The sequence below is a fragment of the Peromyscus eremicus genome, chromosome 8a (genome assembly GCF_949786415.1).
Source record: "Peromyscus eremicus chromosome 8a, PerEre_H2_v1, whole genome shotgun sequence".
In the NCBI taxonomy this organism is placed as follows: Eukaryota; Metazoa; Chordata; class Mammalia; order Rodentia; family Cricetidae; genus Peromyscus; species Peromyscus eremicus.
In genome coordinates this window covers 70,124,702-70,142,549 of record NC_081423.1, presented here as the reverse complement: position 1 = coordinate 70,142,549, position 17,848 = coordinate 70,124,702, and the positions used below count along the sequence as shown (strand labels likewise).

The following is a 17,848-nucleotide window of genomic DNA, read 5'->3' as shown; positions in this document are numbered from 1 at the left end:
CTGGCGCCCTCTTCTGTATACAAATAAATAAAACTTTAAAAAAAAATTTTTTTGAGGATTTATGGGCCCTAATTCAGTGGGGATATATATATATATATATATATATATATGAGTTCATAATAGTTAAAATTGTAGCCTTCAGAAGAAAAGCTGGTAAACAAATTGGGAGAAGAAGAGAGATACGGGTGATATTAGTAGGTACCCAAATGAGAGAAGGGAAACATCTCATTATGAAAGCTTTACAACATTAAATGAAAAAGAAATGACACAGAAAATGACTATCAATAGCTATCGATACCACAGAAGTAAACACAAGACATTTCATAATAAAAGAACACTAATTCGCCAGGCGGTAGTGGCGCACGCCTTTAATCCCAGCACTCGGGAGGCGGAGCCAGGCGGATCTCTGTGAGTTCCAGGCCAGCCTGGGCTACCGAGTTAGTTCCAGGAAAAGGCGCAAAGCTACACAGAGAAACCCTGTCTCAAAAAACCAAAAAAAAAAAAAAAAGCATTTGGTGGTTTGAGAAGCCTTAATCCTGAAGAACACTAATTCTTGCCAAAGGAACATATCTAATGCCAGACATCATGGTTTATAGCTGTAATTCCAGAATTCAGAATGCTACTGCAGAAGAATCATGAATTCTAGATTAACTTAAACTACACATTAAGGATTAAGCCAGCCTGAGCTACATAGCAAGACCCTGTCATAAGAGGAACAGGGGGGTGGGGCTAGAGAGATGGCTCAGCAGTTAAGAGCATGCTGCTCTTGCAAAAGACCCAAGTACAATTCTCAGCATTCATATGGTAGGTCATAACCATCTGTAACTCCAACTCCAGGAGATCTGATACCCTCTTCTGGCTTCCAAGAGCACTGCGCTTACAAGGGGCACACATACATAAATATAGGCACTTACATATACACAAAAACTGTTAATTTAAATATTTAATTCAATCTAAAATTAATATTTGATTTAATTTTTATAAGTTAAATTAAATTTAAAATTAAACTCTCAGTTAAATTCAATCAGCATATTTTTAAATATGTTTTAGTACCTGTGATTTTCTTTTGGAGTACTGCATATTGCACAGCAGATAAGTACTCTGCAACTGAGCTACAAGATAAAGAATCATCTTTTTTTTTTTTTTTTTTTTTTTTTTTGGGTTTTTTTTTTTTGGGGTTTTTTTCGAGACAGAGTTTCTCTGTGTAGCTTTGTGCCTTTCCTGGATCTTGTTCTATAGACCAGGCTGGCCTCAAACTCACAAAGATCCACCTGCCTCTGCCTCCTGAGTGCTGAAATTAAAGGCATGTGCCACCACTGCCCGCTCTTTATCCTTTTTTGTTGTTTTCATGATCTTTACAAAACTTTTAATTCCCAGCACCTACATAGTGGCTTACTACCATCTGTAATTCTAGTTCTGGAGTATCTAGCATCCTCTTCACCAGGCACCATTGTGCTACACATACATACAAGCAAATAAACATACAGAATAAAATAAATAAATTTAAAAAAAAATTTCAGCTGGGTACCATGGTAGTACGAGCCTTTTATCTGAATTAATCTGGTCTACAGAGAGAGTTCCAGGACAGTCAGGACTACACAGAGAAATTCTGCGTACCCCCCCCCACACCACCAAAAAAAATTTTTTTTTGGAGCTGAGGATCGAACCCAGGGCCTTGCGCTTGCTCGGCAAGCACTCTACCACTGAGCTAAATCCCCAATCCCCCCCATTTTTTTAAAAATATCTTTCAAAATTTTTTTATTTTATATGTATGAATGTTTTGCCTGCATATCTGTGTACTACGTGTGTGCCTGGTGCCCTGGAAGTCAGAAGAGAGTGAAAGTTCCCTTCAAATTGGAGTTATAAATGTTGTGAGCTACCACATAGGTGCTGGGAATCAAACCCTGGTCCTAAAAGCAACAGTGTTTGTTCTTAACTGCTGACCCATTGCTCAAGCCCCTAAAACTGTCTTCTAAACATATTTTTCTCCCTTTAGACCAGAAATAAAATTTAGTGATGTTGGAGCTTACATATTCATATTTAACATATATTTTTACAAATTTAGTAATAAATGGCATAAATAGAAAATTGCTAATTTCCATACTCCTCTATTAAGTAAACTAGTATAGTTCAAAACAATAAAGAAAAGTTCAAAATTGAGTTGAAAATTTAGAAATTTGGAAAACTTACTGGGTAAACTTTTAACCTCCAGCAAAGTCCTGAAACTTGAAGAGGCGGGCTGTAAACAGGATCTGCTCTCTGGCGCAAAGTGCTAAAAAGAAAGAAAACCAACCAAATTCCAACATCAAAACTATTATGAAATGGCAACAAGCAAAACCAAAAACCAACTACACACCTTAAGCTCATATGTAAACTACTGAACAACAGAAGGTGACTGAACAAGTCAAACTGTCACTAATTAAGTGTGGATATACTTACATTATGAATTAATGATACTGAAACATTAACATCAGCAGTATCTTTTAAGCTGTACTAAAACCCAACAAAAACTCAAAAACTGCCATCTAAGGGAAACTCAATATTCCAAATTTAATTCTGCTTCAGTAAGCATTCTTTACTACTTCAAAAACAAAAACATGGGGAAATAATGGTATAACTCATGTTAAACATGTGCACAGCCCTAGACCAATATTAAGAACCCCAAATGATTAAGCAAACAAAACAGACCACTTCTGAATAGCATAATTTTTTAATGGAGAAGTAAGAATGTGTATCAACCCTTAATATTTGTAGGGAAAACTCAGCAAGGCTTTTAGCTACAAAATTATACCATTAAAAACAACAAAATGGGCTGAGGCGGCAGCTTAGGTAGTAAAGGTTGTTTGCAAACATAAGGACCTAAATCCATCCCCAGAACCTAAGTTAAAAACTGTTAGGCACGGTAGCTTGCACTGGCAATCCCAATACTGGGGAGATGGAGACAGACGCATCCCTGGGCCTTGAAGGCCTGCCAGCCTACTGCATTTGCAAAGATTCTAGGACATTTACTGTTCTTTCAGAATACCTAAGTTCAGTTTCTAGCACCTACATTGAGTAGCTTACACTGCCTGTCATTCCAGCTCAAGGAATCCGACACCCTCTTCTGGACTCCTTGAGCACCTGCACTCACACAGGGCATACTCACAGACACATACATACACATAATTTAAAAACAAAAAAGATAGCTGGGTGGTGCTGGTGCTGGCGCATGCCTTTAATCCCAGCACTCAGGAGGCAGGGGCAGGTGGATCTCTGAGTTCGAGGCCAGCCTGGGCTACAGAGTGAGTTCCAGGAAAGACACAAAGCTACACAGAGAAACTCTGTCTCAAAAAACCAATAAATAAATAAATAAATAAATAAATAAATAAATAAATAAATAAATAAATAAATAAATAAATAAGATAGCACCTAAGGTTGTTTTCTGACCTCCACACATGAAGCCACACAAGTATATACTAAACATACACACCAGCACCAGCACCAGCACCACCATGGGGAAAAACAAATGGCTTTTTAGTTATCAGCACCTATTCCCATTATTTCCCAAAGATCTCATATTTTTAATTTCCTTTGTCCTGTTCTCTCATAGTCTTTGTGATTTCATATATTTACTTCTAAGGCAGTACGATGGTGCATTCCTTTAATCCCAACCTGGTCTACATAGCAAGTTCCAAGGCTAGCTGGCTATATAGTGAGACCCTGTCTCAAATGGGGGAACGGGGGATAGATGATAGACTGCTGTGGGATGTTCTGTATGGCAAATGTGTTGCTAATTAGTCAATAAATAAAACACTGATTGGCCATTGGCTAGGCAGGAAGTGTAGGCAGGACAAGGAGGAGAATAAAGCTAGGAAGTGGAAGGCTGAGTCAGAGAGACACTGCCAGCCGCCACGATGACAAACAGCATGTGAAGATGCCGGTAAGCCACGAGCCATGTGGCAAAGTATAGATTAATGGAAATGGATTAATTTAAACTGTAAGAACAGTTAGCAAGAAGCCTGCCACGGCCATACAGTTTGTAACCAATATAAGTCTCTGTGTTTACTTGGTCAGGTCTAAGCGGCTGTGGGACTGGCAGGTGAGAGAGATTTGTCCTGACTGTGGGCCAGGCAGGAAGGCTCCATCTACAATAGACAATTGACTAAAGTTTCTAATTCTAGAGAAAATTAGCAAAGTCAAAGAAAACATGTAGTTTAACAAAAGAGCCTCTATATTTCTTACAATAATGGCCTCTTGTCCATAACTCTTTACTTTTAGTATAGAAAAACAGGCACCCAGCAGCCTTCTTTCCATAATTTTTATTGCTTTTATACAAAAACTAAGTGTGCTCTCTTTTTAAATTATTTCTTTTGGTACAGGTGTGGTGGTGCACGCCTTTAATCCCAGCATTTAGGAGGCAGAAGTAGGTGGATCTCTGAGTTCGAGGCCAGCCTGGTCTACAGAGTGAGTTCCAGGACAGCAGCCAGGACTGTTACAAAGACAAACCCTGTCCTGAAAAAGAAAAAAAAAAAAAAAAAAAGATCCAACAAAGAGGTCAGGTAGAAAATGTATGCCCAACTTCATGCACAGTCCCTTAAGATACTGCATGAAATGAAATTGCCTTTAGGTTATGTGTTATAATGTATACATGAAACAGAAATACATTTTGCTTTAGATTGAACCAAGATATCTCATTATCTATGTGCATTTTTCTCCCCGTTTTTTTGAGACAGGATTTCTCTGTGTAGTCCTGGCTGTCTTGGAATTAGTTCTGTAGATTAGACTGCCCTCAACTCAGAGATTTGACTGCCTCTGCCTCCAGAGTACTATGATTGAAGGTGTGCACTACCACATCCAGCTCTATGTGCAAACATTTTAAACTCTGAAATCCAAACATTTCTGCCTTTTGAGATGAAAAATGAATCTCGGTATGCACACTCCAGACCAGCTCTGCTTCTAACAGGGAACTTTGGTTAAGGACTTCATTAGCTCACTCCTACCACATAAGATCATCTTGGCTCTTACTTTGCACACACACAAGAAAAAAAAACAGTGTTCTCAAAACCTCTTACCTGAAGTTCTCTAATACAAAAGTAGCTGAATCATAAGATGGTACCAATTCACTAAAAAGAAACAAGATGAAAACATCAATTATCTTAATTTACAGTTTCCATTTAGTTAAAAAACAAAACAAGATCCTTGGTATTATCTTGAAAACTAGAAGGCAGTAGTACCTACAAAATATTTCCAAGTCTTTATTAAGCACAGCATTAAATCAAAGCAGTTCATAAACCCTAAGTTTATAATTAGAATAGAGATAGAGCAAACATTTACTTCAAGGTTATTTACTAGCAAATACCCACTATACACTTCAGTTATTTAGTATAGTTAGTTGTAGGGATCCTCAAGCACGCTAGGCAAGCACGCTATCACTAAGCTATGGCCCCAGCTCTCCTATACTTTTATGAGAAGATTAGAATATATAATTGAGGGGAAACTGAGATGGGTTAGCACAGTACCACATTCTTGGCAAGGTAAGATGACATCAAGTAGCTTAAATTCCATATAATCTTCTCTAAGTCTAAAGAGAACTAAACTGTAAGCAGAGGGAGCTAAAGGATAATATGTCTTGCTCCCAATCATCCTTAGATCATGTGGGTAGTTTGTGGCATTGTCATTAAAACATCACTTAACATAAAGCTGTACTATATACAGTATTATAATATGTTGTCATAATTTCAGTATGATTATAAATTGAACAAAATCCCAGCACTTAGAAGGTAGAGGCAGACAGATCTCTGCTGAGTTTGAGGACAGCCTGGTCTACAGAGTGAGTTTTAGGACAACCAGAGCTACACAAAGAGAGAGAAGGATAGGGAGAGGGGAGAGGGGAGGAGAGGGGAGAGGAGAGGGAAGGAGAAGGGAGAGGAGAGGGGAGGAGAAGGGAGAGGAGAGGGGAGGAGGGGGAGGGGGGAGAGGGGAGAGGGGAGAGGGAGAGAGAGAAAGAAAACCACTAATCTAGGATGGGAGGGGGAGGGGGAAGAGGAGGAGGAGAAGGAGAAAGAGGAGGAGGAGAAGGAGAAGAACCACCACCACCACTACTAATCTAGGATGGGTGCAGTGCATGAATTTAATCCCAGCACCCAAGAGGCAGAGGTAGATTAGCCTGCTCTACACAGCAATTTCTAGGCCAGCTAAGGCTATACAATAAGACCTTGTCTCTGGGGTAATAAAAATTAATTTTTAAAATAATTTAATGACTCAATGTGACTCTATGTATGCTGCTGAGAAGAATTTGAAGATTCAGCCCAAGCTGAAAAATAAAAAAAGGTACTAAGATTGCAAACTTTTTCTACTAATTGCTTCCTCCTACTTCTTTTAAAATCTGGAGATTCTATGTCACCTACATAACTTTTTGGTATTCTATGTACTTTTAAGTTTTGATTAACAAGACACATATTAATTTAAAAGGCAAATAAAAGAATGAATAGGGCCTTTGAGGGGCACAGCAGTAAAGGAACTTTCTGCCAAACCAGACTGTCAGAATTCAATTCCTTAGCTACAAATGGTGAAGAGAGAGAAGAGACTCCCCAAGCTGTCCTCTGGCCCTCAAGAGCACCACAGCGTCCAGGAACCACTTCCTACCCCACACACAAAGGAAAAGGAGAGTAGACACCCATGAAGTCAGTAAGATTAGTTCTTTTCTATGGAAAATGGAGCTCTAATTAAAGAAAACTATGTCTAATTCCCTTTCAGTTTACCTTTACAACAAAAGTATGAGTCCGTCACATCCCTAGAGTTATGCTCTCCCCTTTCTACCAGCAGGTTCTGGGAAATCCAATTCAGGCCACGTAGTCAAAGAGCCCCACTGAGCCAGCTCAAAGGCCTATCATATGTTTTGGGAACAGATTTATGAGTTCACTACATTATTACTTTTAAGTACCTTAAAAGGAGATGGCTAGCTAGTTATGTTGGCACACACCTGTAGCCTCAACACTTGGAAGGTGGAGGCAGGAGGATCAGGAGTTCAAGTCCAGCCTCAGTTACATAGTGAGTTTAATTAAGACTACCCTTGTTTACATGAGACCATTTCTTAAAATGAGTCAAGAAAAAAAAGCTTATTCAGTATCTCTTGGTGCCCCTTTCATGCTCCAGAATATTTTCTCATGTTTCCTTAATAAATCTACATTTCATCTGTTTAACTAAAAAAAGAAAAAGAAGACGGAAAAGAAAAGGAAGAAAAAGAAAAATGGCTTATTGAAGTATATACCTTTATATACAAACCTAAAATGGAAATACAATTTTAAAACTGTCATACCTGGTAAAGTCTGGTGGAACAGGTGTGGTAACAAAGGATGCCATGGGTTTTCGGTGAACTTGCTGAAACATCATTAGGATCTCTGAGCTCTTAGATATCAGCTCACTCTTACTGCAAGACCGCAGCTGTGTGAGGAAAAAAGAGTATCTCAACCAACAAAAATATTTTTCAATGGCACTTCAAAATTTTTAATGAAAAGGGCCAGGTGTGGTAACCCACACCTTTAATCTCAGAATCTGGGATACAGAAGCAGGATTTGAGTTTTATACCAGACTAGTCCACACGGGAGTTCCAGGCCAGTCTGGTCTATATATCAAGATCCAGGTCAGTCAGGGCTACATAGTGAAATCTTGTCTCAAAATAAATAAAAGAATTTTCACTAAGAAAAATTGAGGCCAGGTATGGTGGTGCATACTTTAATCTTGTTGCTTGGAAGGCAGAGACAAGCAGATCTTTGTGAGTTCAAGGCTAGCCTAGTCTACATAGTCAGTTTCAGAGCAGCCAGGCAACTAATGACTGTTGAGAAGAATTAGCCTTTCCAAGGAATGAGGCCCCTAAACTATTGTCCAATACAAAGGTCAGCTCTGAAATCATACACACAACAAACAAAAATGTACTGCACACACACACATACATGCACACACGTGCACATACACAACAATAAAAATGAAAAAGTTACCAATATGGGGAAAGCTTGGGAGGAGAAGGGATGAAACATGGGAGGGGTTAGAAGAAGCAAAGGAAAAGGGCTAATAATTTAATATCTACATATATTTTTGGTTTTTTTCGACACAACGTTTCTCTGTGCAACTCTGGCTGTCCTGGAACTCGCTCTGTAGACCAGGCTGGCCTCAAACTCAGAGAGATCTGCCTGCCTCTGCCTCCCAAGTGTTGAGATTAAAGGTGTGTACCACCACTGTCTAGCTTGTTTTTTTTTTTAATTAATTATATTTTATTTAAAGTGTATTAAAAATAATATTTAAAAAAACAGTGGATAATTACAAAGCTAATTATGGTGATATATTGTGTACCTAATAAACTTGCCTAAGGATCAGAGGACAGAGCTAGCCACTAGATCAGACATAAAGGTCAGGCAGTGGTAACATACACCCTTAATCCTATCACTCACAAGGCAGAGATCCATCTGGATCTCTGAGTTCAAGGCTACACTTAAAACAGAGCCAGGCAGTGGTGGCACACACACCTTTAATCCCAGTACTGGGAAGCACATACACCTTTAATCCCAGGAAGTGATGTCTGGCAGAGAAAGTTATATAAGGCGTGAGAAAACAAGAACTCACTCTTTAGGCTGAGGATTTTGTAGAGGTAAGAACTAGTGGCTGGCTGCTCTGCTTCTCTGATCTTTCAGTTTTCACCCTGATATCTGACTCTGGATTTTTTATTAAAAGACCATCTAAGATTTGAACAATATCAATCTGGTTATTTAATGAAATTAGGCTGGAGAGATGGCTCAGAGATTAAGAGCACTAGGTAGTCTTTCAGAGGTCCAGAGTTCAATTCCCAGCAACCGCATGGTGGCTCACAACCATCTATAATGAGAACTGGTGCCCTGTTCTGATATGCAGGCATATATATGCAGGCAGAACACAGTACATATAATAAATAAAAAATTTTCAAAAAAAGATTTATTAAAAAAAAAAGGAAAAGAAAGAATGAAATTAAGAATAAAATAGTCAGGCATTGGTGGTGCATGCCTTTAATCCCAGCACTCAGGAGGCAGAGGCAGGTGGATCTCTGTGCAGTCTGGTCTACAAAGCAGGTTCCCCCAGGACAGCCAGGACTATTACATAGAGAAACCTTGTATCAAAAATCTAGAAAAGAAAAGAGAAAATAACTTTCAAGAGTAGGAATGTAACTGGGCTGGTAATAGCCTAGCATGCAAGGAGCCCTATGTTTAACCCACAACTGAGCAGAAAACTGAGCCTGTTAGCACATTTGCATTCCCAACATTTGGGAGGTGGAGGATTAGAAACTCAAGGACATCCTTCAGTTACATGACAAAATTGAGGTTAACCTATGCTTACATGAAACTCTATCTCAAAAAATCTTTTTAAAAATTTAAAAATAGGGACTGGAGAGATTGTTCTGCAGTTAAAAGCAGTTAAGAGTATTTATTGCTCTTGCAGAAGACCCAGGTTCAGTTCCCAGCACCTGTAAGGTGGTTCACAATTTTCTAGTACTCCAGTTACAGGGGATCTCACGCTCTCTTCTGGCCTCCTTGAGCACCAGGCACACATGTGGTACATACATAAGCAGAAATTCTCACATACATATAAATTTAAAGAAAAAAATTTAAGTTTCAAAGCAGGTTTGAAGAATTAAGAAACTTTAGAGAATCTAGGTTTGCTTGCATTTTAACAATTAAATCATTAAATTTATAGGATTTTAATCAACTTTTCCCTATTTTAGTGTTAAGTAAAAAAAAAAGCAACTTCAAATATATTTTCACACTGATACAGTTAAACTACTTTATATATTATATACTATATATTAATGAGCAGATACTCCTTTCACAACAAGCATTTCTAACTATATATGGCCACTAGAAATGCTGATATCATACACATATCTCATACACACAATCCTATCAGTTCCTGAAATATTAAGACAGAGATAAAGAATGAGAATTTTTTTTTTTTTTTTTTTTTTTTTTTTGGTTTTGTGGCTGGAGAGATAGCACAGCAGTTAAAAGCACCTGCTTATCTTGCAGAGACCTGGGTTTGATTCCCAGCACCCACATGGTGACTTACAACAGCTTATATCTTCATTTCCAAGGGGATTCTACCTCTTCTGGCCTCTCAAGCACCAGACATGCATGTGGTGCACATACATACATGCAGGCACTCAGACATACATACCATCTAAAATAAATCTTTTATAAAAAGGAATGAGAAATCTAATGCAGTAAAATACTATGGCAGTTAAAAGACTATGGATTTTGAACTCAACAAAATCAGTCTGAAGTTCTAGCACTTTACACTACAATTTGGAAGAGTCTACCACTGCTTGTTTCAACTGGCTATAAAGATCATGAGGCAGCTTTGTAAAACTATGTATTATTGTGGTCTGAACGGTATCTTTTATCATCTACAATTTTATATGATGGAGGCCTAAACCTCTAGTCCTCAGCTGTATTTGAGGATGAGTTGATTAAGCTCAAGCGAAGCAACCAGAGTTCTCGGCACACAAACATCTATGAGGACAGAGTGAGAGGACATTACCCACAGGCCAAGGCAAGAGACCTCAGGAAATATGAAACCCACTAGCACTTTGGCCTTGAACTGCCAGAATCTAGAATTATGACAAGATTAATTTCTGTTGTTCAAGATCCCATTCAGTGGCATTCAGTGGGGCTCTATCACAGCAGCTCTAACAAACAAATACAACTTTAAAATTCTCTATGGATGATACTCAACTTACCCAAAGGGCCAGGTGCTACAGACTGTCACCAACCTATAGAGCTACCAGAGGTGGCAGAACATTTAAGATGTGAAGCCCAGACCTGGAGAGGTGGCTCAGGTTAAGAGCACTGGCTGTCTTCCAAAGGACCTACATTCAATTCCCAGCACCCACATGGCAGTTCAAAACTGTTTGTAACCCTAGTCCCAGGGGATCTGGCATCCTCTCATAGACATACAAGCAGGCAAAACCCCAATGTACTAAAAAAAAAATAAATAAATCTTAAAAAAAAAAAAAAAAGCTGAAGCCCAATGGATCAGAGTTAGACCATGTCTTAAAGGGAATGTTGGAACTCTGGCCACGCTCTTCACTCCCAACTACTACAAGTTATACAAGTTAAATAGGTTTCTTTTTTGTTGTTTTGTTTTGTTTTTTCAAGACAGGGTTTCTCTGTGTAGCTTTGGAGCCTGTTCTGGATCTCACTTTGTATACTAGGCTGGCCTCGAACTCACAGAGATCCGCCTGGCTCTGCCTCCCGAGTGCTGGGATTAAAGGTGTGTGCCACCACCGCCTGGCATTAGTTAAATAGGTTTCTTGCACCATGATATACATACTGCCTTGCTATAGCCCCAAGCAACAGAGGTACTAGACCATGGTCCAAATGGACCATGGACAGTATGACAATAAGCCTTTCCTTCTTTTAGTTTGTCAAAGTAACAGACAAGAAAGCTAATATAATCCTAGTTAAGACAAACAACAAAGAATTACAAAAACCTAAAAAAACAAATAAAAGGGCCGGGCGGTGGTGGCGCACGCCTTTAATCCCAGCACTCGAGAGGCAGAGGCAGGCGGATTTCTGTGAGTTCGAGGCCAGCCTGGGCTACCAAGTGAGTCCCAGGAAAGGCGCAAAGCTACACAGAGAAACCCAGTCTCGAAACCCCGCCCCCCCAAAAAAAAACCAAAAAAAAAACAAATAAAAGAACTCAATAAAATTTTAGGCAAAAGATTTGAAGAGAGCGTGAACAAATATGGATGGCAAGTAAGCATAAGAAAAGATTCTCAACATCATTAGTCACAGGTAAATAGAAATTACAGCAATGATTAGACACTCTCATGAGAACAGCTAAAATTAAGAAGATTTGTTCCATGTGCTAACAGTATTGCAAAGGAATCCAAACAATACTGGTAGGAACATAAAATAGGCAACTCTAATCAGAAGACCATCGGCAATTACTTAAAAAATAAAGGGCTGTACTTGGGACTGATGGCTCAGCAGTTAGTAGCATGTACTATTCTTGCAAAGGACCAGAGTTCAGTTCCCAGGACCCACAAACACCTGTAGCTCCAGTTCCAGAGGGACTCAACCCCTTCAGGCCTCTGCATGCACACACACCCACACCCACACTCACACACATACATATACTACACACATAATTAAAAACAAAACAAATTTTTTTAATTAAAAGTAATTTTAATTAAATAATTAAAAAAATTTTAAATATTAATTTTAAAAAATTATTTCCAGACATCTACCATTTGATTCAGCCATCTGTACTAAGTGGACATAACAAGAAGATAAATATATATCCATGGAAAGATTTGTACAAGAATGTAACAGGCCCAAACAAGCCTTTGTTGTTATAATCTACCCAAATGAACATAATCAGTTGAATGGAAAAGCAAATGTGATGTTTATATAAAGTGAACACTAAGCAATAAAAATGAAAGAATTACTGATGTATTCAGTACCATGAATGCAACCCAAAAATAATTTTGCTGAAAGAGGTAAAACATAAAATGAGTGTGTAAGAGTCCATTTTTTCATATAATTATAGAAAAATATCAATTTACGACAGAAACCAAATTGGAAGCTACATGGAGACAAGTATAGATGAATAAAATACAAAGATGTATAAAAATAAATGTGTATGTTCACCATTGTGACAACAGTGATGATTTTAAAATGTACACATTTGTCAAACATATCAAATCACATACTTTCAACACATGTATTATGGTTAACAGCAGTTGTTTAAAACAAAATGCATACATCCTCAGACACTGAGTACACTGCAGCTGGTCTAAAATGACCCTGTTCCTCCAGCAAAAGGCTGCCAGTTAACTCTTTGTCAGGGATAAAACAGTCTCTGGACTACTGTGCAGCATATGGGACACACTCCTATGATTCTAGCACTTGGAAGGCTGAATCAAGGGGATCATGAGAGGAAGACCATTCTGTGCTACATGGCAAGTTCCAGGACAGCGTGGGCTAAGTATGTGTCAAGATCCTGTCTCAAACAAAGGAACAAACAAGAATGAGAGCCCTGAGAAGAAAATAAATATGCATGTAGTAAATCTTACTGCTCAGACTGGCAATCAAATATAAAGACAAAATAAAAGTATTTTCAGACATGCAATAAAGTTAATTCTGATTCGCTATCCTGGCAAGCTACCAGAAGTGCAAAACCAAAGCAAATGCATAACCCAAGAGTCCACAGTAGCTGTGGAAACCAGGAAGTAAAGATTCAACACAGGAAAAGAAGAAATCTCCAATAAAGAGAACTTTAGGAGGAAGCTGCATAACAGGCACACAGGAAAACACAAGCATTTCTAGGCCAGTGGGGTGGCTCACTAGTAAAAGTGCTTACCACTATGACCCAAGTTCAACTATCAGAACCAATGGTGGAAGAGCACTAAATCCCAAAACCTAGCTGTACTCTGACCTGCATTTCTGTGCACACTGGCAAGTTTATGCCAGCATTCAAATATACACCAATCATACACACACACACACACAAAACCTTTAAAACATAAGCATTCCAAAAAACAAATTCAAGACAAGTGAATGTATCAGATATTTACGAGATGACATGTTTTATTTATTCAATTATGTTTATTAACTGCCCCCAATAAATTTGATAAGGAAAAATTTTATTCCATTTTGTTTACTGTTATATCCCATACATCTAAAATGGGGCTGGAGAGTCGGCTAAAGTATGTACTGTTCTTGCAGAAGTCCAAAGTAAAGTTTGTAGCACCCACAATGGGTAGCTCACAACCACCTATAAGTACAGCAGGGAATCTGATGCCCTCTTCTGGCCTCCACAGGCACCTGCACTCACAGGCACATACCCACACATATACATATAATTTAAAATATTTTTTTAAGCCTAAAATAATACCTATTATCTAAAACACAACAGGTATTTCCTTATTTCTAAATTTTAAGGGAAAAATCAATATATTTAGGTAAATGGCAATAAAAGTATTTTCTTAATGCTAAATTTTAAGGGAAAAAAATCAATATATTTAGGTAAATGGCAATAACCATCTATTTTAAAGCTATCACTTAAATCATATGGTGAAATTTTACCTTTTATAAATTTACAAATGTCTATGGGCTATTCCCAACAAAAAGTAATTCCAGCCAGGCATAATGGTACATACTTTTAATTCCCAGCACTCAGGAGGCAGAGGCAGGCAGATCTCTGAGAGTTTAAGGCCAGCTTGGTCTACATAGTAAGTTCCAAGTCTAAAAAAAAAAAAAAAGTAATCCTATTTTGACACATCATCATAAACCTCATTTAGAAATCTTAAGAATCAGCTAATACCTACTCTATAAAAAATCTCCACTACAGCAGGCAGATCTTTTGCTATCATAGCTTCTATCCCCTCCTCTTCCATTCCCCCAGCAGAAGGCTAGGGGAAAAACATTTAAAGCAGGAGATTTTTAAACCTCAAAGCTTACCACAAATCACACACTTACTCCAGTAAGGCCACACCTTCTAAGCCTTCCCAAACAGCACCACAACTGTGGACTAATTCAAATGCCTAAGAATATAAGTCATCTCATTCAAATCACCACACCTTGTGATCAAAGCCTACTGGAAACAAAGGCAGGATTGCCAAAAGTCTGAGGCTATCGTAAGCCACAGTACGAGACCCTACCTCAATCACTCAATAAAAGAAAGAATGAATGCAATAAATAAATGAATGAAGATAAATGGAATAATATATAGACAGACAGACAGACAAATAGGGATGAAAAAAAGATGAATACGTTATTTTTTGAGATGAAGTCTAGGTACTATGTGGTCTAGGAGGGCCTCAAAAGCTCTATATAGCATAGGCTGGCCTCAAACTCATGGTCCTTTTGCCTCAGCCTCCCAAAGATTACAGCTGTATCCCATGCCCAGCAAAGACTATTTCATTCTATTTAATATTTAATGCTCACTCAGCAGCACATAAACAAATGTATTTCATCACCTGATGCTCTACCTCCTGAAGTAAAGATTCCAACAGCTCTGTTTCTTGAGTAAGAGATGTCTTCTGACCTGTTTGAAAGGAGCAAAACAACAACATTCAGGTTTACTACAGACTTAAGAATGAGATAACTTCCTATGAACATACTCAGTAAAAAGAGATCCACTGCAACTGAGCAAAACTTCATTACTTACCCCCAATGACTTTCCTAAAGCTTTAAGAAGCTGAATATGGCTGGGCGGTGGTGGCACACACCTCTAATCTCAGCACTCGGGAGGCAGAGCCAGGCGGATATCTGTGAGTTCGAGGCCAGCCTAGGCTACCAAGTGAGTTCCAGGAAAAGGCGCAAAGCTACACAGAGAAACCTTGTCTCGCAAAAACAAAAAAAAAAAAACAAAAAAAAAAAGAAGCTGAATATGATTTTGTTTTACTTTTGGAGACAGAGTTTCTCTGTGTAGCTTTGAAACTTGTCCTAGAACTCACTATGTAGACCAGGCTGGCCTTGAACTCACAGAGATCCACCTGCTTCTACCTCGAAAGTGCTGGGTTTAAAGGCGTGCACCATCACTGCCCAGCAGAATGTACTATTTTTAAAAGGTAGCTTAGAAAAAGAACATTGGAGGTAGCCCAATTTTTAGGCAAAATTCAATTTAGGACTACAAAATTTATCTAAAAAGTTTACAGGGCTGGGGCTAGAGTTTGGTAGAATGCTTGTCTGGCATGCACAAAGCTCTAAGTTAATGCTCAGCTGGGTATAAACTGGTATGGTGAAATGTCTAATTTCAGAAGCACTCAGAAGGTAGAGACAAAAGGATCAAAAATTCAAGGTCATCAGCAGGTACCGCACGCCTATGATCCCAGAACTCAGGAAGCAGAGGCAGGTGGATCTCTGTGAGTTTGAGGCCAGCCTGATCTACAGAGTGAGTTCCAGGACAGCCAAGGATCCACTAAGAAACCCTGTTTCAAATAAAACAAACAAAAAGAATGAAAGGTCACACTTGGCTATATAGCCAATTTGAGGCCAGCCTGAGTTATTTGAGACACTACCTAAATTAGTAAATAAGAAAAAAGAGCCGGGCGGTGGTGGCGCACGCCTTTAATCCCAGCACTCGGGAGGCAGAGCCAGGCGGATCTCTGTGAGTTCCAGGCCAGCCTGGACTACCAAGTGAGTTCCAGGAAAGGCGCAAAGCTACACAGAGAAACCCTGTCTCGAAAAACCAAAAAAAAAAAAAAAAGAAAAAAGAAATGTACAGTGACAGTCTTGGGTTGAATCTACGGTATCCCAAAACAAATTAAACATAACAGTGAAAATGGGCTTTAAATGGAACATTTATTTTTTTTCTAGACTTGATGTTCCTTTTGGCAGACACAATAACAACTTCATTCAGTTACTCTGAAATTTCTTCCCAAAATTTAACTTTGGCTTAAAAGAGGGATGTAGTTAATAAATTAGCAAGATGTTTACATTAAATTACAACAAAAAGTCTGTCTACTAAGAATTAAGGTGACAGTTGTGTTGCTTGATCTGCTGGGGGGCCCCCTGGTGGTAGGATCAGAATCGATCACTGGTACATGAACAGACTTTTTGGAGCCCACTACCTATGATGGGACACCTCGTGTAGCCTTAAGGCCAGGGGAAGAGCTTGGATTTGCCTCTACTGGATGTGCCTCACCATGGGAGGCCTTGCCTTCTTGTGAGGGGGAGTGGGAGGTGAGTTGGGAGGGGGAGTCCGTGGGGGCAGGAGAAGGGAAGAGAAGGGATCTTTGATTAGTGTGTAAAATGAATGAAAAAAATTTTCTTAAGGGAAAAAAAAAAAAAAAAGAATTAAGGTAGCCAGGCAGTGGTGGAGCACACCTGTGACCCCAGCACTCAGGAGTAGTAGGTAGATATCTGTGAATGAGGCCAGCCTGGTCTACAGAGCAAGTCCCAGGACAGCCAGGACTACACAGAGAAACCCTGTCTCAGGAAAAAAAAAGGAAAAGAAAAAGAAAAAAAAAAGGCAAAGTCATTCCACAAACCTAGAGGGAAAAAAACTACAAAATACAGTAACTTTTCGTAATAAGAAAGTAATTCAAGCCGGGCTTTGTTGGGCATGCCTTTAATCCCAGCACTCGGGAGGCAGAGCCAGGTGGATCTCTATGAGTTCGAGGCCAGCCTGGTCTACAGAGCGAGATCCAGGACAGGCTCAAAAAACAACACAGAGAAACCCTGTCTTGAAACCTCAAACCGCCCACCCCACCCCCCATAAAAAAGAAAAAAAAGCTGGGCAGTGGTGACACAAGCCTTTAATCCCAGCACTCAGGAGGCAGAAGCAGGAGGATCTCTGAATTCGAGGCCAGCCTGGTCTACAGAGCTAGTTTCAGGACAACCGAGGCTACACAGAGAAACCCTGGCTAAAAGGGTAAAATTCTACTGCACAGGAATTAGACCTGGCAAGGACAGCAGTGTATGCCTGTACCCAGGGCTGGGGAAGGGGAAAGGGAACAAGGATATCCTGGGAACTCAGGGATCAGTCAGGACACCCAGAACAGAGCATCCCAGGCTCAGTGAGAAATACTGCCTCAAAAATATAACGTGGAAGAGCTGGAGAGTCAGTGGTTAAGACCATGTACAGCTCTTGGAGAGGACCAAAGTTTGGTTCCTACCACCCTTTGTCAGGGCAGCTCACAACTACCAATTCTAGCTCTGGGGGTTGGGGGTGGGGTATCTAATGCCCTCTTCTGGATTCTTTCCCCACACTAGCATGTACAAATATACACACATAATTAAAAGTAAAATAAATCTTTTAAAAGTTAAAAATAGCCGGGCGGTGGTGGTGCACGCCTTTAATGCCAGCACTCGGGAGGCAGAGGCAGGTGGATCTCTGT

General features: G+C 39.4%; 1 protein-coding gene across 9 annotated transcripts in view; it reads right to left on the bottom strand.

Annotated features, from left to right (window-relative positions):
* Positions 1-17,848, bottom strand: part of Trim37 (tripartite motif containing 37) — a 134,830-nt gene that overhangs the window by 88,285 nt on the left and 28,697 nt on the right. For all 9 annotated transcript variants that reach the window (XM_059271450.1, XM_059271443.1, XM_059271446.1 and 6 more), the window contains 4 exons: positions 14,984-15,051; positions 7,298-7,422; positions 5,052-5,102; positions 2,191-2,272 (listed from right to left, as the gene is read on the bottom strand). In XM_059271450.1, the coding sequence (XP_059127433.1) occupies positions 2,191-2,272; positions 5,052-5,102; positions 7,298-7,422; positions 14,984-15,051 (326 nt within the window). The remainder of the gene's footprint in view (positions 1-2,190; positions 2,273-5,051; positions 5,103-7,297; positions 7,423-14,983; positions 15,052-17,848) is intronic.